Source organism: Pongo abelii, chromosome 4, assembly GCF_028885655.2.
Source record: "Pongo abelii isolate AG06213 chromosome 4, NHGRI_mPonAbe1-v2.0_pri, whole genome shotgun sequence".
In the NCBI taxonomy this organism is placed as follows: domain Eukaryota; kingdom Metazoa; phylum Chordata; class Mammalia; order Primates; family Hominidae; genus Pongo; species Pongo abelii.
Genome location: NC_071989.2, coordinates 166,430,772 through 166,458,570, shown reverse-complemented (window position 1 = coordinate 166,458,570; position 27,799 = coordinate 166,430,772). Strand labels below are relative to the sequence as shown.

Genomic DNA, 27,799 nt, shown 5'->3' with positions numbered 1-27,799 from the left:
TGGGCGAGAGTTTGGGCTCCTCTTCTCTCATAGATGAAAATAACTGACAGGTTTTTACAAGATTTATGTCACAATCTAAAAATGATTCATTCTCCAAGGCATGAAATAGTTCTTGCTTTATAAAAATAGTACTGCGATTAAAAAAAAAGCACTTCTGCCAAAGGAACCATGTTCCAACACCGCAAACAAGGTGTTCTGCTTAAACAGAACAAGATACACCACCCCCATCCATCCCTTCCTTCCCTGTTTCCCTCCCAACTTGAGTTGTGTCATTCGCACCAGTGTCCTGGGTGGTAGGGATGCTACAGCCACCTAAGGCAAGGAGCCCTGGGAGATGGGAGGGCTTCCATGGTTAAGCACACCAGAACTGAAGCGCAAAGGGTCAGCTGTCTTCATCTAGAATCTCTGGATGTTCCTTCCAGAAAGCATCCCCGATGATATCGCAGTGCAAGGGCACTGGCTTTGTCCTGGCCCGGGTCACTGCCATCTTTTTTCCTTCCATTTCTGTTGGCAGCTTAATTTCTTTTGTTATCACTTCATCCACCTACAGGTAAAAATAAAGTAGTGACATTGTTAACTCAGGAGTGGGTTTGGGAGAGAAAGGAAAGATGTGGGGATAGTTCACTTTTTATCTTCATATACTTCCGACTGCCAGATTTGAGATATATATAGATATAAATATGTGTATATATATGCGCATATATGTATGTGTGTATATATACATATATATATATAATCTCAGTATGCATGAAGTTCTTTATAATTAAAAATAGTTTTAAAAAGGTTATGTTATCTGAGCGCAGTGGCTCACGCCTGTAATCTCAGCACTTTGGGAGGCTGAGACATGCAGATCACTTGAGGTCAGGAGTTCGAGACCAGCCTGGCCAACATGGTGAAACTTTGCTTCTACCAAGAATACAAAAATTAGCTGGAAATCCCTTGAACCCAGGAGGTGGAGGTTGCAGTGAGCCGAGATGGCACCACTGTACTCCGGCCTGAGCAACAGAGCAAGACTCTGTCTTAAAAAAAAAAAAAAAAAAAAGGGTTATACTATTCTGAAGCGATCTTAGGAACAAAGAAAGGATTCCATGTTCCTCATTAGCAATAACTATAGAATTAAAGGTATTTCTTACCTTCCACCTGCATTAAGAAGTATCCAAGTCTGTACCAAAGAACAAATGTTTTGAACAGCTCAAAGAGCTGGAGTTGCCAGTGGAATGACTAGCTCTCAAGGTACTTCTTGGTACTTGAAAACATTCATTTCAGAAAAAAAAAAAAACTTTACATGGAAGGAAATAAATTTAGAGAAATCATTATGCCCAACAGCTGGTACAGAGAGAAAATATTGGTAAAATTAAGGATATAGGTAAATGTACAGGCTTATTACAGAATATTAAGGTAAGTATGAATGTCAAGGGAATCTCATGATATTTATGAAAATAACAAACCCTCATATACATCGTCTCTTAGTGCCTCATATTACAGTTGTCGTGGGATGGAGAGACCATTTAATGGTATTATCCAGTATGAAAGTATTTTTTAAGTATTTTATGAATGCACAAATCCTCGTACCTGTACTGTATCCTTTTTAAACTATTTTATCGGATACAGGGACAGCTTACAACACAGAAAAATAAAGGCACTAATTCTAAAATTCTGTAATTCTACTTATGTATGGGAGATTTCGGACCACTACTGACTGACAAAATGCACATTAAAAATAAGAATCTATGGCCTCTCCTCTTGGAAAGGTTTGCATTAGCAACTGGAGTCACATCAGCATACAGGCAGCAGGGAGGGCACAGCTTGGAATGGACACAGGCTCTCTTTTTTCCTGACTTCCATTTTTCTTTGAACATAACAGCATTACCTTCTGCCATATCAACACAGTCCCTTTCCTATACATCAGCGGCTCATTATTATAGTTGATGTTGAATTCAGAAAACAAAATCTCATTCTTGTCTGCTGCAAGAGTTCCCTGAGGAAATAAAAATAGATATTAAAAGCTCTGCATGTCTTCTTTCTCCCCTAATGCTACTATCCATTCGACCCACAACTTAAATTTCCACAATCAAGAAGTGGAAGGATTTTATCAAACATCTTATAGTTATTAGTAAATTTTCATCTTAAGGGCAATTATGATCTTATTTAGATAAAATTCTCTCCTATACCAAACACTGGCTTCACAAGTCAAGACTGAAAGGGAGTGGGGGGAATTAATACTGAGTACATATTATGTATTTGGTCCAATAAAATTTAGAAAGGTTATATAAATTCCCCAAGGTTAAAAGGTTGTCCTTATTCTTCTACAAAGAATCAAAATCTGAACTTGACTCTTCCAAACCTGGATATACCTACCAGTATGCCTTTTTTTTGAGACAAAGTCTCACTCTGTCGCCCAGGCTGGAGTGCAGTGGTGCAATCTCAGCTCACTGCAACCTCCACCTCCCAGGTTCAAGCGATTCTCATGCCTCAGCCTCCTGAGTTGCTGGGATTACAGGTGTGTGCCAGCACACCCAGCTAATTTTTGTAGAAAGTGGTCTCACCATGTTGGCCAGGCTGGTCTCAAACTCCTGCCATCAGTTGATCCACCCACCTTGGCCTCCTCAAAGTGCTGGGATTACATGTGTGAACCACCACACCAGGCCCCAGTATTCCTATTATTGCTATATAAAAATCTCTATCATTACTATTATTAAAAATGACAACCATTTACTGAACAATCATAATGTACCACGCATTGTATTAGTAACTGTTACAGCTGGGCACAGTGGCATGCACCTGTAATCCCAGCTACTTGGGAGGCTGAGGTGGGAGGACTGCTGGAGCCCAGGAGTTCAAGACCAGCCTGGGGAAAATAGCGAGAACCCATCTCAAAAAATAAATAAATAGATAAAATAAAATACAAATAAAAGATGTTACAACACATTACCTCATTTCACAGTTAGTCATCCTACAAGTAGCATTGTTATAACAAAAATCAGTATTTATTAAGCACTTACAATGTGCTTCATACTATTCTGTGTTTTACATGCATCATGCCATTTAATTCTCACCATAAACCTATGAGGTAGAAACTACTATTTTCTACATTTTACCTATAAAGAACTGAGACAGAAAGGATAAAATTACACAGACGCATGATGTGAGTAGTTATTACGACATTTATGAAAGCAACAAACTCAGCATGAACTCTTCCCATACACAGAGGTCATAAACCCAAGAAACTACAGGTGCCCAGCAGGGAAAATGGCAATGAGGGAAGAGGCCTGGTGGGACTGACAAAAATTCAGTGCTGGCCTGGTGTGGTGGCTCACCGGCTCACACCTGTAATCCCACCACTCTGGGAGACCCAGGCAGGCAGATCACTTGAGGTCAGGAGTTCGAGACCAGCCTGGCCAACACGGTGAAACCCTGTCTCTACTAAAAATAAAAAAATTAGCTGGGTGTGGTGGCATGCACCTGTAATCCCAGCTACTCGGGAGGCTGAGGCACAAGAATCACTTGAGCACAGGAGGTGGAGGTTGCAGTCAGCTGAGATCACACCACAGTACTCCAGCCTGGGCAACAGAGTGAAACTGTGTCTCAAAAAAAAAAAAAAAAAAAAAAAAAAAAAAAAAATTCAGTGCTTAAGAGGGCAGTCATACACAGTCATACATGGCTCCAGGCAAGTGTCAGCAGGTGGGAATGCAGAGCCAGTGCCGTCAATTCCATTTTCCACGAAGAACACAAAGGCTCAGGGAGAAGCAGTAATTCATCCAGGATTACAGACCAAGCAGGCAGCAGAGCTGCTCCTATTATGATTTTTATATCCTTTCAAAACAAAGCTGTAAAGGGATCTTAAAAGAAAGAAATGTAAATTTAACAAAAAAAAAGTTATGGGAGCGCCTACAGCAAACTGTCCCCAGTTAAGTATTAATGTAGTAAGATTTTATACCTGTAATCTCCCTTGGGCTTGTACTGGTGTTAGTCCAGATTGTTGTATAAGTGCCCAGAAAACTGTATTATAAAGATTATTGATGTGACCTGTGAGGAGAACAAAATAGTAACGTTTATATACATAAAATCTTTATTGAATATTCATTCTTCAAGGAATACTAGAGCCCTGACCCTCTCCTCTTTCAAAGTAAAGAGATCTCAGGGACATTTAGTGACTTGCCTGAAGTCCTACACAGGGAACATGGAGGGAAGGAGCAGGAGGGAAAAAACTTCATCCCTAACAACAGTTTTATTTGGTCATTTCAGTTATACATTATACAAATCTGTTAACTTGTGTGTTAATCCTAGGAATACTTTAGAAGTTATTTGATTTATATTATTTCAATCTCTTTTCCAGTTCTTCTGGAAAATTCAAACTAGAACAAGCAAGTAAAAGCCTCACAAACATCATCACAGTCACATAAGGCAAGGGTCACAATTCAAATACCCACTGAGGCTGGCATGAACATAAATGTGTAAAGCAGTGGGTGACCCCAGAGAAACAACAGGGAATGGCAGAGACTATGGCACACTGGCATTTGTGTGTGTGTGTGTGTGTGTGTGTGTAAAGGTAGCTGCCACTGCACAGGCTTCGTCCAGTACTAAGTAAGAATGCAGATCCAGTATTGCCACATCTGATTTTTTTAAAAAATAGAGATAAGGCGGCCGGGCGTGGTGGCTCACGCCTATAATCCCAGCACTTTGGGAGGCCAAGGCAGGGAGATCACCTGAGATCAGGAGTTCAAGACCAGCCTGACCAACATGGAGAAACCCCATTTCTACTAAAAAATACAAAATCAGCTAGGCATGGTGGCACATGCCTATAATCCCAGCTACTCGGGAGGCTGAGGCAGAAGAATCCCATGAACCCAGGAGGTGGAGGTTGCAGTGAGCCGAGATCGCACCACTGCATTCCAGCCTGGGCAACAAGAGCGAAACTCTGTCTTAAAAAAAAAAAAAAATAGAGATAAGGAGTTTTTACATAAAATTTAATTTTTCAAATACTTTTAACTAATTGAAAAAATATTTAAATACTGCATTCTATACAGAGTATATGTCAAAACAAAGTACATGTGAGCCAATCCTGTATCAGTTCAACACCTGTAAGGCATGGTGGTTTAACTACACGTGTTTATTTGGTGCCACTCACAATCTGCTTGTCGCCAGCTGAGGTAGTCCTTTAAGGTCTGGTTGCTGGGATACACCACGACTCTTCCGTCAAAGCCTGGGGGATACAGAAGGGGCTGGTCCTCAAAGTAATCCCGCCAATAAAACACATAGCTGGAGGCGAACTGGGAGGCCACGTGAGTCATGAACTTACTTGAAAATGTAACGCACATTGGATGGAGCAAGAAAAAGAAAAATACACGGAATTAATTCAACACCATTGATAAGACCTGTGGGTACCACAGAGAGATTACACAAACTGCCCAGAAAGCCAGGAGATAAAATGCATTTGGCTAAGAAACACCATTTTAATACCTTGGTTCTATATTTTTTTTTCTTCTTTTTTTGGGACAGAGTCTTGCTCTGTTGCCTGGGCTGGAGTGCAATGGCGCCATCTTGGCTCACTGCAACTTCTGCCTCCTGGGTTCAAGTGATTCTCCGGCCTCAGACTCCTGAGTAGCTGGGATTACAGGTGCAGGCCACTACGCCCAGCTAATTTTTGTATTTTCAGTAGAGATGGGGTTTCACCACGTTGGCCAGGCTTGTCTCAAACTTCTGACCTCAAGTCATCTGCCTGCCTCGGCCTCCCAAAGTGCTGGGATTACAGGCGTGAGTCATCACACCTGGCAAGTTACGTATTTTAAATGCAGCCTGCCTCTCCTTCCAGTTCTATTAAGTAACCTACTGATACTAAATCTTTCCCTATAGGATGTGATACTAATTTATGATTCAAGGGGTATTTTTAAATTTTATTTTATTTTTTAAAAGATGGAATCTCTCTGTCCCCCAGGCTGGGGTGCACTGGCACAATCATAGCTCACTGCTGCCTCAAATTCCTTGGCTCAATGGATCCTCCTGCCTCAACCTCCTGAGTAGCTGTGACTATAGGCACATGCCACTGAGCCCAGCTAATTTTTAAATTTTTTGAGATGAGGTCTCACCATCTTGCCCAGGCTGGTCTCAAACTTCTGGGCTCAAGTAATCCTCTCCCTCACCCTCTCAAAGTGTTGGGATTACAGGCGTGAGCCACCATGCCTGACCTGTTTGTGTTTACAGTCATGAATGGAGGAAAACCACTGTTGTAAAAAAAATGCCAATTCAGGCTGGGCATGGTGGCTCATGTCTGTAATCCTAGCACTTCGAGAGGCCAAGACAGGAGACCTGCTTGAGGCCAGGAGTTTGAGACCAGCCTGGGCAATACACAAAGACCCCACCTCTATTAAAAAAAGGAAGAAAGAAAAAACCAATTCATTATATGATTTGTTTCCCATACAGCGTTTCAAAATACTACCAAATCAATCAGATTTGTTTATTTTCTAATGAGATCTCTCTTGAACAGTGTAATGCAATGCATGTAGAGACTATCATGGCTAAAGCCAACCTATGAATTGTTAATATTACATTCTTATGGTCTCTGTTTCTAATCTTAATGTTCAATGCCAGGTCAGTCTAGAAACCAATCTTATGGGGCATGTGGGGGAAGAATCAGACAAAAGAGGCACACAGAATGCTTGGCTATCAGATGGAAGTACAACAATCTAAACAGGAAATATACATGTACTCTGCAGTTACAAATACTGCAGACATCATCTGTAGCCTGTAAGTCTGCGATTAAGATAAACAGAAAACAAGATGCTAGGAGGAAATATTCTGAAGAAAGGACGAAGGTCATGGAATTACCTGGCTCTTCTTTTAAACCAATTGGTTTTCCGCTTGAACACAAAGCTGTACTCATCACTCTGTCCATACGCAATCACAATATCCTCTAGTTCTTCCATCACAGTCTGGGCACATTTGGTCATCAGCTGGAGAGCACGGCTGTCATTGGGTTTTGCAAAGTTGTGCTTCTCAGCAAACCTTCATAGGGGAAAGAGAAAAGAGAAGAAAGCACGGATGGAAGCCTGTCATTAACAACACGCTCTGTTGCTAGATAACACAGGCCGTTTGGAGGAAGATAATGTAATAGCACTGTGAACCCAAATGATCAACTAGCCACAACCTGATTCATTTTCTTAAGAACTTAGTTTTTTTCCTGCCTTGAAATTGAGAAAACCAGACATAAATGCTAAGCCTCAACTCTCCTTTCTGTGAAATGGGAATAAAAGAATATTTACCTCATTGGGTTGTCCTGAAGATTAGGCAGAAGATAAAAGTAATCATACCTAGCTCCTAGGAAGTGCTCAATACATGTTAGTTATAATAATCATTAATAATGCAGCCCTCTTTAAAGATTAAATTCCCATCTTTCTATTTCTTTCTCCCCCTCCCTCTTTTTCTGAGACAGGGTCTTGCTCTGTCACCCAAGCTGGAGTGCAGTGTCCGATCACCGCTCACTGCAGCCTTGACCTCCCAGGCTCAAGCGATCCTCCCACCTCAGCCTCCCGAGTAGCTGGAACTACATGTGTGCATCACTGCGTCGGGCAAATTAAATTTTTTTCTTTTTCTTTCTTTCTTTCTTCCTTCTTTCTTTTTTTTTTGTTTGTTTTTGTAGTGGCGGAGTTTCACAAACAACAACAACAACAAAAACAAAACAAAAACAAAAAACCTGGTCTCCAACTCCTGGCCTTAAGTGATCCTCCTGCCTCCCGCGCCCAGCCTTCTTTTTTTTTCTGACTCTCTGTTGAATCTAGTCCATGTGGCCCGTTACTGATAATGAAGCACAGACGTTAAGTATTGCCCACAAGCAAGGCTTACACAGACTTCTGAACAGTCAGCATTCAAAGATATCTAACAGAATAGCTAGGCAATTGGCTTAAGAGCTTAAATATTGTGCATGAGAGTGACTTTTAACAACAGGTCCTTGCTAACAGGTCTCTGTTCACTTAACACGGGCACTCCAAGCCAGATCCTCATCACGGGGGCACATCGCCCATTCAATTACGCTAACAGCCAGTGTTCAGGCACTGTCCTAGCCAACACGCAGGGCGGGGCGATGCTCCATGCTGCGCACTCATTGGCTACCGCGTTACCCCGGTAACCGTGACTGGGGCTGGAGAGAGGATTTGCAAGGGTAGAAGCTGGATTCCCCGGAAGCGCTGGCGCTCCGCGACGCCCCGAGTCGAGCTCGCTCACCGATGGAAATTCCGGCCGTCCAGCCGCACGACCACCCAGCAGTGGGCCAGGCAGGTGTCGTCAGCCTCGAAGTCCCTCACGTACTCGAACTTGCTTTTTGCCATGGTCGCCCCCAATCTCAGGTACCGTCTCAGAGTGATGGAAGTGGTGGCCAAGGAATCGTGAACCTTAACTTTACAGGCGCCCCACATTCTCCATGCGGAAGGGAAAGGGCCAGATAGCCCCGCCCCGGAAGTGTTCTCTTTGCGGCTGCTCTAGCCGTAGGGCGGTCATAGTCTCTCTCGCCTCTCCCTGTAGTTCTTAACCTCCCGGGGGAAGAGGATGGAGGTTTAGGTTCCTCCGTTAGCACCTCCCATGCTTGCTTCTTCCTCCTCCCGTCCTGCGGCAAATGACTCTCACGAGGTTTTTAAAAATTATTTTTTATCTGCTGGTCTTGACTTACTGGCGAAAGCAATCAGTGTCCCCGTTAGTGCCCAGATCAAAATCATACCCCCACCTAAAAAAAAAAAAAAAAATTCTTTTTCTGACGTTTGAAGGTGTAGCTGTGATGTTTCCCCTTTTCTTAGTGGCATTTATTAACTCGCTGTAGAAAATCTGGAATACACCAAAACTATAGTTAACAAAATTAACACTTTGTTTCTCCGTCTTTCCCATCAAAGCATTGTGGATGGTTCCTTTCAGTCTTTTTTCTTTTTGTGTATGTAGGTTTACACAGGGAATGCACAAGATTGGAATTATTTGCCTATACGATGTTTATCTATTTTTCCACTCAGCTTAAGCATTTGCCAATATCATCAATTATTCCAAAGTGTGATTTTTAAAAGAAAAATGGACTCAATATTCCAACATATGGGTATACTAAATTGATTTATTCAACTTTTTCACCATTAAATAATCACAGAACCATTTAATGGTTGTTCAACAAGAACAAGATATCTTGTTGCTGATGGATAATAGTAAAAATAAAATCCTAATATTTGTGTCATACTTTGTGATTTACAAAGCTCTTTCAAATTCATTACCTACTTACTTACTTTTTTTTTTTTTTCCATCCTCAAGAAAGATATTCAGGCCAGGCACGGTGGCTGACGCCTGTAATCCCAGCACTTTGGGAGGCAGAGGCAGGAGGATTGCTTGAGCTCAGGGGATTCATACCAGCCTTGGCAACGTAGCAAGACCCCTGTTCCTACAAAAAAGAAAAAAAAAAAATTATCCAGGCGTGGGTAGCCCATGCCCGTAGTCCTAGCTAGGGGAGAATGAGGTGGGAAGATACTTGAGGCCAGGAGTTCGAGACTGCAGTGACCCATGATTAGCTACTGCACTCCAGCCTGGGTGACAGAGCAAGAATCTGTCTCTAAAGAAAAAGAAAAATATTCAAACAATATAAATCCTTTTATATGTAGTAAAAAGTCCCTCACTGACTCCTAACAACATACTTTAGGCAGTTACTGTTACCAGTTTTTTGTGTATCCATACAGGGATCTATATCAGTATGTTTTATATCCTCATAATAGTACCACAAATGGTTGTCATCACTCCTTTGATGCTCAGAGTAACATCAGAGGGATGCAAAAGAGGAACTGGGATTTCACCTTTACAAAGGGGAAATCTGAGACTCAGAAAAAAATAATTTACATAAGGTCACATATGTGGCAGGACCAAGACATAAATTATGACATCCTGCATCTTTTCTTTGTTTCTGTTGCTGTGAAGTCAGTTTTCTGTAGGTTATCATTCCTCACCTTTTATTTCCACAAACTGCTCTCTCCAAGCTGACCAGGAGACAACCAAATTTTACCTCCTCTAGGAGCCCTACTTTCATTAGGTGAATTTTTCAAAATTACTTATCAACATAAATTCATGATTTTTATTTTTTTTTTATGTGTATGTTTTCGAGACAGAGTCTCACTCTGTCACCTAGGCTGGAGTACAATGGCATGATCTCAGCTCACTGCAGCCTAGACCTCTTGGGTTCAGGTGAACCTCCCACCTCCCTTTCTAGTAGCTGGGACTACAGGTGTGTGCCCCATGCCCACCTAATTTTTGTATTTTTTTTGTAGAAAGGGGGTTTCCCCATCCACATCCCACACTGGGGGATGAGACTCCTATCAGGGATGGGCTGATTATAAAACAAGCCAATTGGCTTTGGGTTGCTTTGCAGTGAAATGCATAGTAGAAGTACTACGCTGTCTTCTCCCATAGCATCTATATGGTCTTTACATAAATTAAGCATTAAAATAAAAGCATAGCAAGGAGGTCTTAAGACGCTAATCTGCCCTTTAATAAAAGGGTTATAAAAGGTTTGTAAAGTTTTCACCTCACGGTCAAATTGGTTAGGATTAAATGGAATAATCTATAAGGTTTCATGTAAATGAATTGAGGTTAACATTAATAAATTAATGCAAGGGTAAAATTTTGCTTTGAACAAAATTTTCATGTCATAGTAAAGGCTAATGAAAGGTTTTTGCCTTTTGAGTCATCATTTTGGCAAAATAATTTATGGCAATCTGGAAATTGTCCTTCCTGATACCTGACTTTTTTTGGTTGGTTCAGAGGGCCCCGAAACATTCAGAAAAGAGGTAAATAGGATCATTTGACATGTTTAGTCACATGAGATTGCCAAAATGATGTCCAATCTTCTTTAAGTTATATTTTGATGAATAATACTAATATATGTTCCAAAATTGTATGGGATTTCTAAAATTCTAATGTCTAGGTATATGGGATCAATCATAATTAAGGGTAAAGTTATCGTAAACCATGAAGATAAATAAATTTGATCAGTCATATTTTTAACTATCCTGGAAATTTTTCATTCACAGCCAATTGTTGCCTTGCTTTGTTCGTTCTCAAAAGATGGTTTATAATCAAGATATATAAAGGAATTTAACAGGTGTTCTCAAATGCAGGTTTTTAATAGCTTTAAAGATTGTGTAACATTGAAATAAAGAATGTAGGGACTCATAAAGAACTGACATGTTGACAAATATCAAGCAAAATAAAAGTTAATGAAGTGGACTACACTCAGAAAGTTAAAGCAACCTTTTTAACCTTTGCTTGGAATATTGTCAATCTTTGTTTTGATTTTCAGAGTCAAGGAAAGTTATTTTAAACTAAAACAGAAGAATCGCTTGAACCCGGGAGGAGGAGGTTATAGTGAGCCAAGACTGCGCCACTGCACTCCAGCTTGGGTGACAGAGCAAGACTCCATCTAAAAAACAAACAAACAAACAAAAAACAAAAAAAAAGTCTTACCTAAAATTCCTTGGGGAACAGTTTCATCAAAGCCAATCCAAAAGGCCTATGTCAAAATAACCATTCTTGCTGCACTTTATGCAAATAATCAGGCCAAGTATAAGACTAAAGTTTATTCATAATTAGTTTTTACCAAAATGAGGACTGGAGAGAAAAATTTTGCTCCAAAGTTTATCATACATTTGTCATTAAATCCTAGTCTCATTATTGTTTTTAAGCTTTTTGCCTACAATTTAGCCCTGCTTATTCCTGTGAATCAAGTGGTGATCTTCTGCAGCTTGGGGGGAGAAAAGGGATGGGTAACGTAAAAATATGAATCAATACGCTAGTTCTGGGCAATTATCTTGCAAATTCTGCCAGGTAATGAAAGTGAGTAAGGTGCCCATAACCTGGAGGTTTCTTTGGGAAAATAAAACCAAGGAACTTCATAGACCCCCAAAGGGGAATTCTATATCTTGGCAAGTAAAATTTTAGGTGGAAATTACCTGCCACACCACACTTGTGGGAACTGCTGTCCTCACTCTACTATTTGCATTAGGGTTATACATGGTAGCAACTTCTTTTTTTTTGTTTTGTTTTTTTAAATTTTAACTGATCCTTCTGATAGATTTTTTTTAATTATTATTATACTTAAAGTTCTAGGGTACATGTGCACAATGTGCAGGTTTCTTACATAGGTATACATGTGCCATGTTGATTTACTGCACCCATCAACTCATCATTTACATTAGGTATTTCTCCTAATGCTATCCCCCTCCCCTCCCCCCACCCCCCAACAGGCTCCGGTGTGTGATGTTCCCCACCCTGTGTCCAAGTGTTCTCATTGTTCAGTTCCCACCTATGAGTGAGAACATGCGGTGTTTGGTTTTCTGTCCTTGTGATAGTTTGCTGAGAATGATGGTTTCCAGCTTCATCCATGTCCCTGCAAAGGACATGAACTCATCTTTTTTAATGGCTGCATAGTATTCCATGGTGTATATATGCCACATTTTCTTAATCCAGTCTATCATTGATGGACATTTGGGTTGGTTCCAAGTCTTTGCTATTGTGAATAGTGCCACAATAAACATACGTGTGCATGTGTCTTTATAGTAGCATGATTTATAATCCTTTGGGTATATACCCAGTAATGGGATGGCTGGGTCAAATGGTATTTCCAGTTCTAGATCCTTGAGGAATTGTCACACTGTCTTCCACAATGGTTGAACTAATTTACACTCCCACCAACAGTGTAAAAGCATTCCTATTTCTCCACATCCTCTCCAGCATCTGTCATTTCCTCACATTTTAATGATCGCCATTCTAACTGGCGTGAGATGGTATCTCATTGTGGTTTTGATTTGCATTTCTCTGATGACCAGTGATGATGAGCATTTTTTCATGTGTCTTTTGGCTCCATAAATGTCTTTTGAGAAGTGTCTGTTCATATCCTTTGCCCATTTTTTGATGAGGTTGTTTGTTTTTTCTTGTAAATTTGTTTAAGTTCTTTGTAGATTCTGGATATTAGCCCTTTGTCAGATGGGGAGATTCCAAAATTTTTTTCCTATTCTGTAGATTGTCTGTTCATTCTGATGGTAGTTTCTTTTGCTGTGCAGAAGCCCTTTAGTTTAATTAGATCTCATTTGTCTATTATGACTTTTGTTGTCATCGCTTTTGGTGTTTTAGTCATGAAGTCCTTGCCCATGACTATGTCCTGAATGTTATTGCCTAGGTTTTCTTCTAGGGTTTTTATGGTTTTAGGTCTAACATTTAAGTCTTTAATCCATCTTGAATTAATTTTTGTATAAGGTGTAAGGAAGGGATCCAGTTTTGGCTTTCTACATATGGCTAACCAGTTTTCCCAGCATCATTCATTAAATAGGGAATTCTTTCCCCATTTCTAGTTTTTGTCAGGATTGTGAAAGATCAGATGGTTGCAGATGTGTGGTATTATTTCTGAGGGCTCTGTTCTGTTCCATTGGTCTGTATCTCTGTTTTGGTACCAGTACCATGCTGTTTTGGTTACTGTAGCCTTGTAGTGTAGTTTGAAGTCAGGTAGCATGATGCCTCCAGCTTTGTTCTTTTTGCTTAGGATTGTCTTGGCTATGCAGGCTCTTTTTTGGTTCCATAGGAACTTTAAAGTAGTTTTTTCCAATTCTGTGAAGAAAGTCATTGGTAGCTTGATGGGGATGGCAATGAATCTATAAATTACCTTGGGAAGTATGGCCATTTTCACAATATTCTTCCTATCCATGAGCATGGAATGTTCTTTCATTTGTTTGTGTCCTCTTTTATTTCGTTTGGCAGTGGTTTGTAGTTCTCCTTGAAGAGGTCCTTCACATCCCTTGTTAGTTGGATTCCTGGGTATTTTATTCTCTTTGCAGCAATTGTGAATGGGAGTTCACTCATGATTTGGCTCTTTGTTTGTCTGTTATTGTTGTATAGGAATGCTTGTGATTTTTACACATTGATTTTGTATCCTGAGACTTTGCTGAATTTGCTTATCAGCTTAAGGAGATTTAGGGCTGAGATGATGGGGTTTTCTAAATATACAATCATGTCATCTGAAAACAGGGACAATTTGACTTCCTCTTTTCCTTATTCAATACCCTTTATTTCTTTCTCCTACCTGATTGCCCTGGCCAGAACTTCCAACACTATGTTGAATAGGAGTGGTGAGAAGAGGGTATCCTTGTCTTGTACCGGTTTCAAAGGGAATGATTCCAGTTTCTGCCCACTCAGTATGACATTGACTGTAGGTTTGTCATAAATAACTCTTATTATTTTGAGATACGTCCCATCAATACCTTGTTTATTGAAAGTTTTTATTGAGAGTTGTTTATTGAGAGTTTTTAGCATGAAGGGCTGTTGAACTTGTTGAAGGCCTTTTCTGCATCTATTGAGATAATCATGTGGTTTTTGTCTTTGGTTCTGTTTATATGCTGGATTACGTTTATTGATTTGTGTATGTTGAACCAGCCTTGCATCCCAGGGATGAAGCCGACTTGATCGTGGTGGATAAGCTTTTTGATGTGCTGCTGGATTCGGTTTGCCAGTATTTTATTGAGGATTTTTGCATCAATGTTCATCAGGGATATTGGTCTAAAATTTTCTTTTTTTGTTGTGTCTCTGCTAGGCTTTGGTATCAGGATGATGCTGGCCTCACAAAATGAGTTAGGGAGGATTCCCTCTTTTTCTGTTGATTGGAATAGTTTCAGAAGGAATGGTACCAGCTCCTCTCTGTACCTCTGGTAGAATTCGGCTGTGAATCCATCTTGTCCTGGACTTTTTTTGGTTGGTGGCTATTAATTATTGCCTCAATTTCAGAGCCTGTTATTGGTCTCTTCAGGGATTCAACTTCTTCCTGGTTTAGTCTTGGGAGGATATATGTATCCAGGAATTTATCCATTTCTTCTAGATTTTCTAGTTTATTTGCATAGAGGTGTTTATAGTATTCTCTGATGGTAGTTTGTATTTCTGTGGGATCAGTGGTGATATCCCCTTTATCATTTTTTATTGCATCTATTTGATTCTTCTCTCTTTTCTTCTTTATTAGTCTTGCTAGCAGTCTATCAATTTTGTTCATCTTTTCAAAAAACCAGCTCCTGGATTCATGGATTTTTTGAAGGGTTTTTTGTGTCTCTATTTCCTTCAGTTCTGCTCTGATTTTAGTTATTTCTTGCCTTCTGCTAGCTTTTGAATGTGTTTGCTGTTGCTTCTCTAGTTCTTTTAATTGTGATATTAGGGTGTCAGGTTTAGATCTTTCCTGCTTTCTCTTGTGGGCATTTAGTGCTATAAATTTCCCTCTACACACTGCTCTGAATGTGTCCCAGAGATTCTGGTATGTTGTGTCTTTGTTCTCATTGGTTTCAAAGAACATCTTTATTTCTGCCTACATTTCGTTATGTGCCCGGTAGTCATTCAAGAGCAGGTTGTTCAGTTTCCATGTAGCTGTATGGTTTTGAGTGAGTTTCTTAATCCCGAGTTCTAATTTGATTGCAGTGTGGTCTGAGAGACAGTTTGTTGTGATTTCTGTTCTTTTACAGTTGCTGAGGAGTGCTTTACTTCCAATTACGTGGTCAATTTTAGAATAAGTGCAATGTGGTGCTGAGAAGAATGTATATTCTGTTGATTTGGGGTGGAGAGTTCTGTAGATGTCTATTAGATCTGCTTGGTGTAGAGCTGAGTTCAATTCCTGGATATCCTTATGAACTTTCTATCTCATTGATTTGTCTAATGTTGACAATGGGGTGTTAAAGTCTCCCATTATTAGGTCTCTAAGGACTTGCTTTATGAATCTGGGTGCTCCTGTATTGGGTGCATATATATTTAGGATAGTTAGCTCTTCTTGTTGAATTGATCCCTTTACCATTATGTAATGGCCTTCTTTGTGTCTTTTGATGTTTGTTGGTTTAAAAGTCTGTTTTATCAGAGACTAGGATTGCAACCCCCCCCCTTTTTTTTTTTTTTTTTGCTTTCCATGTGCTTGGTAGATCTTCCTCCATCCCTTTATTTTGAGCCTATGTGTGTCTCTGCATGTGAGATGGGTCTCCTGAATACAGCACACTGATGGGTCTTGACTCTTTATCCAGTTTGCCAGTCTGTGTCTTTTAATTGGGGCATTTAGCCCATTTACATTTAAAGTTAATATTGTTATGTGTGAATTTGATCCTGTCATTATGATGTTAGCTGGTTATTTTGCCTGTTAATTGATGCAGTTTCTTCATAGCATCAATGGTCTTTACAATTTGGCAAGTTTTTGCAGTGGCTGGTACCAGTTGTTCCTTTCCATGTTTAATGTTTCCTTCAGGAGCTTTTGTAAAGCAGGCCTGGTGGTGACAAAATCTCTCAGCATTTGCTTGTCTGTAAAGGATTTTATTTCTCCTTCACTTATGAAGCTTAGTTTGGCTGGATATGAAATTCTGGGTTGAAAATTCTTTTCTTTAAGAATGTTGAATATTGGCCCCCACTCTTTTCTGGCTTGTAGGGTTTCTGCTGAGAGATGTGCTGTTAGTCTGGTGGGCTTCCCTTTGTGGGTAACCTGACCTTTATCTCTGGCTGCCCTTAACATTTTTTCCTTCATTTCAACCTTGGTGAATCTGACAATTATGTGTCTTGGGGTTGCTTTTCTCGAGGAGTATCTTTGTGCTGTTCTCTGTATTTCCTGAATTTGAATGTTGGCCTGCTTTGCTAGGTTGGGGAAGTTCTCCTGGATAATATCCTGAAGAGTGTTTTCCAACTTGGTTCCATTCTCCCCATCACTTTCAGGTACACCAATCAAATGTGGATTTGGTCTTTTCACATAGTCCCATATTTCTTGGAGGCTTTGTTCGTTTCTTTTTACTTTTTTTATCTAATCTTGTATGCTCACTTTATGTCATTAATTTGATCTTCAATCACTGATATCTTTTCTTCCACTTGATCGAATCAGCTATTGAAGCTTCTGCATGCATCACGAAGTTCTCGTGCCATGGTTTTCAGCTCCATCAGGTCATTTAATGTCTTCTTTACACTGTTTATTCTAGTTAGCCATTTGTCTAACCTTTTTTCAAGGTCTTTAGCTTCCTTGAAATGGATTAGAACATGCTCCTTTAGCTCAGAGATGTTTGTTATTACCGACCTTCTGAAGCCTACTTCTGTCAACTCGTCAAAGTCATTCTCCATCCAGCTTTGTTCCGTTGCTGGTGAGGAGCTGTGATCCTTTGGAGGAGAAGAGGCACTCTGGTTTTAGAATTTTCAGCTTTTCTGCTCTGGTTTCTCCCCATCTTTGTGGTTTTATCTACCTTTGGTCTTTGATGTTGGTGATCTACAGATGGGGTTTTGGTGTGGATGTCCTTTTTGTTGATGTTGATGTTATTCCTTTCTGTGTATTAATTTTCGTTCTAACAGTTAGGTCCCTCAGCTGTAGGTCTGTTGGAGTTTGCTGGAGTTCCACTCCAGACCCTGTTTGCCTGGGTATCACCAGCGGAGGCTGCAGAACAGCAAATATTACAGAACAGCAAATATTGCTGCCTGATCCTTCCTCTGGAAGCTTCGTCCCAGAGGGTCACCCACCTGTATGAGGAGTCTGTCGACCCCTACTGGGAGGTGTCTCCCAGTTAGGCTACATGAGGGTCATGGACTCATTCAAGGAGGCAGTCTGTCTGTTCTCAGAACTCAAACACTATGCTGGAAGAACCACTGCTCTCTTCAGAGCTGTCAGACAGGAATGTTTAAGTCTGAAGAAGTCTCTGCTGCCTTTTTTTCAGCTATGCCTTGCCCACAGAGGTGGAATCTATAGAGGCAGTAGGCCTTGCTGAGCTGTGGTGGGCTCCACCCAGTTCAAGCATCCAGGCCACTTTGTTTATGTACTCAAGCCTCAGCAATGGCGGACGCCCCTCCTTCCACCAGGCTGCAACCTGGCAGGTCGATCTCAGACTGCTGCGCTAGCAGTGAGCAAGGCTCCATGGGGGTGGGACCCACTGAGCCTGGCACGGGAGAAAATCTCCTGGTCTGCCAGCTGCTAAGACCATGGGAAGAGCCCAGTATTTGGGCGGGAGTGTCCCGTTTTTCCAAGTACAGTCTGTCATGGCTTCCCTTGGCTAAGAAAGGGAAATCTCCTGACCCCTTCTGCTTCCCTTGTGAGGTGATGCCCCACCCTGCTTCGGCTCTCCCTCTGCGGGCTGCACCGACTGTCCAGCCAGTCCCAAAGAGATGAACCAGGTACCTTAGTGGGAAAATGCAGAAATCACTCATCTTCTGCGTCGATCACACTGGGAGCTGCAGACCAGAGCTGTTCCTATTCGGCCATCTTGGAACGTACCTCCCATGGTAGCACCTTTAAACTGAAATATTGGACAGAGAGTTTCCATTGCTGTAGTATTTTGCTTAATTATTATCTTTATAGCAGGGATAATAGTTGACAAAAAGGAAGCATGAAAGTTTTACCATCACTGAGTCTGCTAGGCCTTTTTTTGGGTTTAGTAATGCAGTTTTAAATGAAACATGCTGCTTTTGGATTAACACCTCTAGTAAAGTAGAGGAAAATCTACAGGTACTTAAAAATCAAATCAGCTGGGTGTGGCAGCTCATGCCTGTAATCCCAGCACTTTGGGAGGCTGAGGCAGACAGATGACCTGAGGCCAGGAGTTCAAGACCAGCCTGGCCAACATGGTGAATCCCTGTTTCTACACAAAAAATTAGCCAGGCATGGTGGCACGCATCTATAATCCCAGCTACTCAGGAGGCTGAGGCAGGAGAATTGCTTGTTCAGGAGGCGGAGATTGCAGTGAGCTGAGATCACACCATTGCACTCCAGCCTGGGCAACAACAGCAAAACTCCATCTCAGAAAAAAAAAAAAATCAAATCATAATTATTGACAGGCTCAGGAAAAATGACAGCTTCAGCTCTGAGTGGCTACAATCCCTTTTTAATAAATTCCAATCTTCTTTATGGAATTGGTTAACCCCTTTTTTAAGCACTCTCTTGCTTATATGTCTTGTATTGATATTTGGAGCCTATATACTCAATACTATAACTCAAATTGTTTCTTCTCACCTAGAAGCAATCAAACTCCAAATCGTGCTGTAAACTGAAACACACATGGAGATGCCATTCTTCTGAGGACCGTTAGATGCACCCCAGGAGGAGCCCTAGCTGCTGTTCCCCGTTGGACTCCCCTTTTCAGCAGAAAGTAGCCAGAAAGAATCATCACCCAAAACCCTCTAACAGCAGTTAGTGTGGCATCTCCATAGTGGGGAATGTTGTAGGAAGAGAGGTCCTTGGGAAGTTTTCTTTTTCTTCTTTTTTTTTTTTTTTTTTGAGACAGAGTCTCACTCTGTCGCCCAGGCTGGAGTGCAGTGGTGCGATCTCGGCTCACTGCAAGCTCCGCCTCCCAGGTTCACACCATTCTCCTGGCCCAGCCTCCTGAGTAGATGGGACTACAGGTGCCTGCCACTGCACCCGGCTAATTTATTCTTATTTTTATTTTTTTATTTTTAGTAAAGACGGGGTTTCACTGTGTTAGCCAGGATGGTCTCGATCTCCTGACCTCATGATCCTCCCACCTCGGCTTCCCAAAGTGCTGGGATTACAGGCGTGAGCCACCATGCCTGGCCAAGGGAAGTTTTCGTTTTTTAAAGCATCTCCGGAAGTTTCTTGTAAAGCCTGGGCTCTTAGCGCCAGCCCAGCAACCTTTGATATGCAAATACTGACCATTAGAAAGTGGGCCCACCCAAACATGGAGATTCCTGTGGCCTTCCTGCCCTCTTCTCACATGTTCCTGGCAACATGGCCACCTCCACATATCCCCAGGAGTATAGAACATCATGGTGCCCTACATTTGCATATTAAAAGGCTAGGGTGGGAAGGTCAGCTTTTTACAGGCTACGTGAATGTCATGCCTAGTCAAACCAATCCCTTGAGCCCTATGCAAATCAAACACCACCTCCAGCCTCTGCATATAGACCTGGCTGGTATCCCTGCCAGGTGGGAACCTCCTCTTTTGGCTTTGGAGCCCCCATCCCTGTGTCTCTGTACGGGGGAGCTTTCTTCTGTCTTCTCCCTTCCTTCTTGCCTATTAAACTCTCCGCTCCTTAAAAGCAAAAAAAAAAAAAAAGAAAGAAAAAAACAGGGTTTCCCCATGTTAACCAGGCTGGTCTCCAACTTGTGGGCTCAAGCTATCCGCATGCCAAAGCGCTGGGATTACAGGTGTGAGCCACTGTGCCCAGCCCTGAATTCATGATTTTTAAAAATGTATTTTCCAGGCCCAGTGCGGCGGCTCATGCCTGTAACCTCAGCATTTTAGGAGGCCAAGGCGGGCAGATTGCTTGAGGCCAGGAAATTGAGACCATCCTGGCCAATGTGGTGAAACTCTGAGCTAAAAATACAAAAATTAGCCTGGCATGGTGGGGCATGCTTATAAATCCCAGCTGCTCGGGAGACTGAGGCATGAGAATCGGTTGAACCAGGGAGGAGGAGGTTGCAGTGAGCTGAGATCTCACCACTGCACTCCAGCCTGGGCGACAGATCCAGATAATGTCTCAAAAAAATAAAGTGTATTTCCCAGCTCTGTCCATTGGGTGGAGATAAAATGACACTCCAGAAGCAATAAGCATCCAGATCTTAACTTCAAATTACCATTACCCATGAAAACAAAAATAAACTCTTTGAAGAAGTGGCTGGCTCCACTTTGTGGCAGAGAAAATTCTAGGCGAGCCTGGGACATTGTGTTGTCCCAGAAAGGAAGAAAATGCTCAGACTAATGAGTGTATCTCAAAAAAGATGAGCCAGCTTAAAGGGGTTCCCACTGGCCAAATATGAGATAATTTGAGCATTGATAAAAATAATAACTATAATTGATTGCAATTGTATTGCAATTGTATTGATAGCGCCTGTAATCTTAGCTACACGGGAGGCTGAGGCAGGAGAATCGTTTGAACCCAGGAGGCAGAGGTTGCAGTGAGCCAAGATAGCGCCATTGCACTCCAGCCTGGGTGATAAGAGCGAAACTCCGTCTTAAAAAAAAAAAACAAAAACACACACACCAAAAGAACATAATCAGACATATTCAGAATGCGGGGTATTATGTAAGATCACTGACTTGGCTTCTTCAAAAAGTAAATTTTATCAAGAAGAACAATATCTTTGAACATGTGTCCTAGGAGAAAAAAAGAAGAAAATGAAAAAGGAGGAGAAACAAGGAAGAAAGAAAAGGTAAGTGGAGGGCTGGGCATGGTGGCTCACGCCTATAATCCAAGCACTTCGGGAGGCCGAGGCGGGTGGATCACTTGAGGTCAGGAGTTGGAGACAAGCCTGGCCATGATGGGGAAACCTTGTCTCCACTGAAAATATAAAAATTAGCTAGCATAGTGGCTCATGTCTGTAATCCCAGCTATTCAGGAGGCTGAGGGAGGAGAATTGCTTGAACCTGGGAGGCAGAGTTTGCAGCAAGCCAAGATTGTGCCACTGCACTCCAGCCTGGCCAACAGAGCAAGACTGTCTCAAAAAAAAAAAAAAAGAAAGAAAGAAAGAAAAAGTAAGTGGGGACTGTTCCAGAATAAGAGATTTAAGAGACATAACAACCAAATACAGTGCAAAACTCTTGACTGGATACTGGCCTAAAAACCATTAAAAACAGCTCTAAATTCACTGGGGAAATCTGCAATTACAAACAACCCTAGGTTTTAGTGGTTTGTAAAACAAAAGTTTATTTCCTGTTCAAGTCACTTGTACTGCCAGTTGACTATGGTTATATTCCTGATAGCTGTTTTGATCCCTGTGTCTTATTCCAAAACCCAGGAAATGATTAGAAAAGCTTCTACACCGCACAATGTGCATCTTGCTGCTCACAATATATTTGCTGAAGCAATATGGCCAAGCGCTAAGATTATAGGGGAGGAGTGTGTCATCTTCCCATAGAGAAGAGGCAAGTGAATACTTTTGAGTAATAATACAATCTATTGCCACTCTTTATTAGTGGATACTAGGGAATTTTTAATTTTACAGGTATAATAATGTAGTGTGTAAAAGACTAATCTTAGAAGACATATTAAGTATTTAGGGATGAGATAGTAACAGTAAAAACTAGATTGGTAGTAAAAGCAAAAGTGGCAAAATGTTAACAACTATTGAATCTAGTGGTGGTTTTATGGGTGTCCATTATTATTTTTTTTTAACTTTTCTACATGTTATGGGTGGAATTGTGACTCACCTAAAATATGTTGAAGTCCTAACCCTTATACCTGTGGATGTAACTTTATGTGGAAGTAGAGTCTTTGCCCTATTGGCTACTGTAAGCAATTAAAATGGGGTCATTAGGGTGTGCCTTTAGTCCAATATGACTGGTTTTCTTATAAGAAAACAGACACACACAGAGAGGAAGAATGGCACCTGAATAAGGAAGCAGAGATTGGAGTGATGCATCTACAAGCCAAGAAAGGTCAAGGATTGTCCTTGACAAGGCTGAGGCAGGAGAATCACTTGAGCTTGGGAGGTGGAGGTTGCAGTGAGCTGAGATGGTGCCACTGCACAGAGACAGGGTAAGTCTCTGTCTGAAAAAAATAATAATAATAATTGACATCACAGATTTGGACTGCAGAAACTGAGCTTTAAATTATCAAAGTGACAGGAAGATTAGGAAATCTGCCAAATGTTGGTTAGGGATGAACCAGAATGATTTGACAGGGCATATTTGAATGAACTGATAGAATAAACGTAATAGATCAATATTGAACTAAGATGAATCAAGAAACTGGTTATGGTAAAGATAACTGCCATTTTTTTGAGCACTCGCAAATTGCTATGTGATGCTGCATAAACCTTGTATAGGTCATCCTTTTTCATCCTCAGAATAATCCATTTTACAAATGAGAAAACAAACAGAGGCTTATAGGGATTAAAAGTCTGCACTTTTAGCCACAACACTCTCCTGCTTCAATAAAACAGTTAGCACATACTATGTCCCTGGTGCTGTGCTAAGCACTCAGGATACATTATCTAGACCCATCCTCTCAGCCATCTTGTTGAGAAGTATTATTCTCCTTACTTATCAGATACCTACAAGAGATACAATAACTTCCTTCAATACTATGTATGGGGAATGAGGGAAGCTGGGAGACTCATCCAGATCACTGTCTTTAGAGGTGAATTCTACCTAGATCCTACCTACTCGCAGGGTTCTGACAGGTGGGGAAGATAAGACGACTATACTGCAAGGGAAAACATGGTGGGTGTCATAGAGTTCCCACAGACAAAGCACCATAAGAATCCCCAGAAAGAATGTTACTGAAGGGGAAAAGTAAACCCTAAATTTCTTTGAAACTCACAAACCGTTTTGTAAAATTCTGCACACAGAGAATATAAAATGGTGTAGCTGCTATGGAAAACAGTATAGCAGCTCCTCAAAAAATTAAATATAGGGCTGAGCATGGTGGCTCACACCTGTAATTCCAGTGCTTTGGAAGGTCGTGTGTGGAAGACTACTTCAGCCCAGGAATTCAAGACCAGCCTGGGCAACATAGCAAAACCCCATCTCTAAAAAAAAAAAAAATAAAAACAACCGCTGGGTGCGGTGGCTCATGTCTGTAATCCCAGCACTTTGGGAGGCCGAGGCCAGCGGATCATGAGGTCAAGAGTTCGAGACCAGCCTGATGAACATAGTGAAACTCCGTCTCTACTAAAAATACAAAAATTAGCTGGGTGCAGTGGCGTGCGCCTGTAATCCCAGCTATTCAGGAGGCTGGGGCAGGAGAACGGCTTGAACCCGGGAGACGAAGGTGGCAGTGAGCCGATATCGCACCACTGCATTCCAGCCTGGGCGACAGGGCAAGACTCGTCTCAAACAAACAAACAAACAAAAAATTGAATTACCATTGATCCTGCAATTTCACTTCTGGGCACATAGCCAAAAGAATTGAAAACACAGTCTCAAAGAGATATTCGTACAGCCATGTTCATAGCAGCTTTATTCACAATAGCTAAAATGAGGAAGGAGCCTAAGTGTCTATTAATGCATGAGTGAATAAGCAAGATGTGGTATGCATACACAATGAAATATTATTCAGCCTTAACAAGGGATGAAATTCTGACACATGCTACAACATGAATGAATCTTGAGGACATTATGCTCCGGGAAATAAGCCAGTCACAAAAAGACAAATACTGTGTGATTGCACTCATATGAGGTGCCTACAGTAGTCAAATTCATAGAGGCAGAAAGTACAATGGTGGTTGCCAAGGGGTTGGGGAGAAGGGAATATGGAGTTGTTACTTGATGGGTACAGAGTTTCTATTTTGTAAGGTGAAAAGCATTCTGCAGATTGGTTCATAACAATGTGAATGTAGTTAACACTACTGGATTGTATACTTAAAATGGTTAAGATGGTAAATTTTATATTCTGTGTATCTTAGCATAATTAAAAATAAATTAAAAATCTGCACACAACAGGTGTTTATGACCTAACTGGACACTGGCCTCTATTTTTATTTCTCAAATTTTCTGTTACTTAGAAGATCACTTGCTCACTGCAGGCTGACACAAAGAAAAATAATTTCCTTTGGCATAAAAGTCATATTTCATTTGACTTGATGCTGACTCATTTGGTTTGTGCTAAAAGCTGCATTATGTAAATGAAATTTACATAATGGATGGTGAGGAGGGGAAAGAAGAAGAAATAATTTGTGTCTAAAATCTCCTTTCTCCTCTAAACCACTCTAATCTAATTTCTGGCTTGGAGTAATGTATATGCTTACAGGAATGACTGCCTATGTGGTTTTGAGGTAGATATAAGCATTAGGACATACCAGGATATACAAGGGTATAAAATTTAGAACTATTATTCCAGAATAAGTTTATGACTACAAGGAGTTATAATTATTATATTTGTCCTGCATTTTTTAGGCATTGCTTACATAGGTCAGGGTGAATGGATTTTATTTCTAAAGAGTCATTGATTGTGTGTCCTTAAAAGGACACGTTCAAGTTAACTACTCATTCTTTCTCTACTTAACAGGGGTTCCAGAAGTCGTGAGGATGTGGTTGACGGAGGGCTTGGAAAAAGATGTTAGGAAAAGAGAAAGGAAATTAAATGTATGTTGCCTAGTCCCACTTGACCTTGTTCCATTTAATTCCACAAATGTACTCATTCATTTAACAAGTATTTCTTGATTTATTTCTATGTACCACGCACCAAGGCTATCACGCAACAGCAAACAAGACAGCCATGCTGCCTGCCCGGTGGGGTTCGCGGTCAGCTGGGAAAGACAGACCTGATGACAAACAATTGTGTGAAGTGTTGTGAATCAGGCTGGAGGCCTGGCACTGGTGGCGGGTGTGGCTGGGGATAGTCCATGAAGTTTCCCCTGAGGAAGCAGTACTTAAATTGAGACCCAATAATGAGATCATAAGACAGCATGCTTACACGTTTCTGGAATCCTTGAATTTTAATGTTGGGTGAATGTTTTGCCACAACATTTTGCTTGTATAAGACTTTGGAAAGGAACCCTGAGTAGTGTGAATTTCTATATCATGGGTCAGCCAATTAATAAACACTGATTGAGCACCTTCAATGTGTGAGGGCACTGGATGATGTGTGAGGTGTCTGGGCCAACTGAGAATCATTTTGATATTTCAGATATCCAGGACTGATTAAATGGAAGAGATAGACAAAAGAAAAAAAAAAGAACTTTGTGTCCATAGGTACTGACTAGGAGGATATCATTGATAATTATACCTTCTGGACATAAGAAACTTATTCCAAACCATATTCTTATACGTTATTCATTTTTTTTCCTCTCTCAATGAGTCTGTAGGGGAGATAAGACAACAATTTTCTCCATTTTATGAGAAAAGAAACAAATATTATGGGGATTAGTTAAGTGATTTGCTCAATATCCCACAACTTTCCAAACTAGGATTAGAACCCAGGCCTTTTGACACCAAGTCCAAGGTCCCCTCCACTCTGCCACCTTGCCTTTCCATGCTTGTCAGGAATGAAGTAGATAGCTGTTGTCTTTACCTGCCCAGCATTTCATTTTTCTGACTTTGGACCAGGGAAGCCCAGCTGTCCTTTCCCCACCTTCAGGCCATGTAGTCCAGGTGGAGATAATCCCTCCTCACCTATTGCTCCAGGGTGAGCACACGGCCAAGACCACTGTCATGTCCTAGTGTGAACTGGATAAAGATCCCTCTCTCCTGTCACACACAGTCCTGCACCAGGATAAAGGCTTGGTGAATGCGGCCCTCGCTGGATTTCAGCCCCTGCTTGTCTTTTTTTGCAATGAACAACCTGCACAAATATCTGTGGCCTTCCTAATGACTGAGACCTAGCCAGTAAGGTTCTGAGATGTGGATCTGACCCAAGCCAGGTCAATGAGACAGTCTGGCCCTTTGCTAGGATGACGAGGAAAGACAGGCTATCTTCCCATTAGAATTGTTACACTGGTGGCCATGTTGCCTTCAAGAGGGAAGAGACCACCCAAGATTTCAGTTTACACAAAGGAAAGAAAATAGGACAGATGGAGACAAAAACTGTGATAACATTGAGCACCACACTTGGAGCCAGTGCTACCCCTGGACTCATAAGTTCCTGGAGAGGGGGACTTTGCTTCATATGTTTCAAAGCTGAATCCCTCATGCCTAGAACAGTGCCTGACACAAAGGAAGCAATCAATAAATATCTGTTGAATAATTGAGCTGATAAATTCCTTTTTTGTTTTTCTTTTTTGTATATGTAACTGGGTTGTTGGAAATCTCAATTCAATGGGGAGTATAAATAAAAAGTAACTTTATTTTTCCCAGTAACTCTTCTCTCATGTTCTCCTTTCTTACTGGTTAGCAATTTCCTTGGAGCATGGCTAGGCACGGTGGCTCATGCCTGTAATCCCAACACTTTGGGAGGTTGAGGTGGACAAATTGCTTGAACCCAGGAGTTTGAGACCAGCCTGGACAATGTGGCAAGATCCTGTCTCTCCCCCTCCCTCCAAAAAAAAGAAAACCAAAAAAAAAAACAACAACAACAAAACCCGAAAACAAAAACCCAGAATCTTGAACAGATCCCACAACTTCCCAGGTAGAAAAATATTCTAGTATTTGTGTTCAAGATTGGTTAGCAGGCGCAGTGGCTTATGCCTGTAATCTCAGCACTTTGGGAGGCAGAGGCAGGTGGATCACTTGAGGGAGGCCAAGAGTTCAAGACCAGCCTGGCCAACATGATGAAACACTGTCTCCACTAAAAATACAAAAGTTAGCTGGGTGTGGTGGCATATGCTTCTAATCCCAACTACTCGGGAGGCTGAGACAGAGAATCACTTGAACCTGGGAGGCGGAGGCTGCAGTGAACCGAGATTGCACCACTGCACTGCAGCCTGGGCGACAGAGGGAAACTCCATCCCCCGCCCCTGCCAAAAAAAAGAGAGAAAAGAAAAGAATCTGGCTGTGGTTTGAAACATAAACAAAGGTGAAGAAAACCTGGAGGTGGCTAGGCTACTGAGAATTTATTTTGTTATTTCAGATGCAATACTGATTAAAAGGAAGAGATGGATAAAGAAGAAAAAAAGACAGAAGAAAAGAAAGAAAGAAAAAGAGAAAGAAAGAAACAGAGAGAGAGAGAGAAAGAAAAGAATAGAATAGAATTTGGTGTCCATAAAATGTTTTGAGGCCCTATATCATGAAGAACTCTAATACTTTTTAGAAAAGGCAATGTATTAAGACATCTTGATATAATATAAAGATATTATTGTTGATACAGAGACAGAATCATATTCACTGAAGTGTAAATTTCACCACATAGCTATGAGTTACAGGGCTGCATATAGAGGGGCCCATAATCATTTGGTCCTGAAAGGGTCATACGTTGGTAGAGAGATTGA

At 41.2% G+C, this 27,799-nt stretch overlaps 1 protein-coding gene and 1 long non-coding RNA gene across 4 annotated transcripts; one reads left to right on the top strand and one right to left on the bottom strand.

The window, feature by feature from the left end:
- Positions 1-95: 95 nt before the first annotated feature.
- THG1L (tRNA-histidine guanylyltransferase 1 like) lies at positions 96-8,709 on the bottom strand. Of its 3 annotated transcripts, none has more exons than XM_002816135.6 (6): positions 8,218-8,709; positions 6,826-7,002; positions 5,129-5,298; positions 3,938-4,026; positions 1,871-1,978; positions 96-544 (listed from the first exon to the last, which is right to left on the bottom strand). In XM_002816135.6, the coding sequence occupies exons 1-6, from the start codon at positions 8,406-8,408 to the stop codon at positions 383-385; spliced, it is 897 nt and encodes a 298-aa protein (XP_002816181.1). In that variant the 5' UTR covers positions 8,409-8,709; the 3' UTR covers positions 96-382. The 3 variants fall into 3 exon arrangements, with proteins under 3 accessions (XP_002816181.1, XP_054412128.1, XP_024103275.1); XM_054556153.2 differs by lacking the exon at positions 8,218-8,709 and adding an exon at positions 7,260-8,121; XM_024247507.3 differs by lacking the exon at positions 8,218-8,709 and having other exon boundaries at positions 5,129-5,203; positions 6,826-6,892.
- Positions 8,150-27,799, top strand: LOC103890761 (uncharacterized). Its single transcript, XR_655060.3, has 3 exons — positions 8,150-8,339; positions 24,943-25,019; positions 25,124-27,799. It is a non-coding gene; the product is annotated as an uncharacterized LOC103890761 (long non-coding RNA).

Coding starts and splice junctions, on each gene's coding strand:
- THG1L (XM_002816135.6), bottom strand. CDS start 8,408: ATGTGGGGCGCCTGTAAAGTTAAGGTTCACGATTCCTTGGCCACCACT. Junction 5,299..6,825: donor TGGTTTAAAAGAAGAGCCAG/GTAATTCCATGA, acceptor TACATTTTCAAG/TAAGTTCATGACTCACGTGG. Junction 4,027..5,128: donor CAGCTGGCGACAAGCAGATT/GTGAGTGGCACC, acceptor TTCTCCTCACAG/GTCACATCAATAATCTTTAT.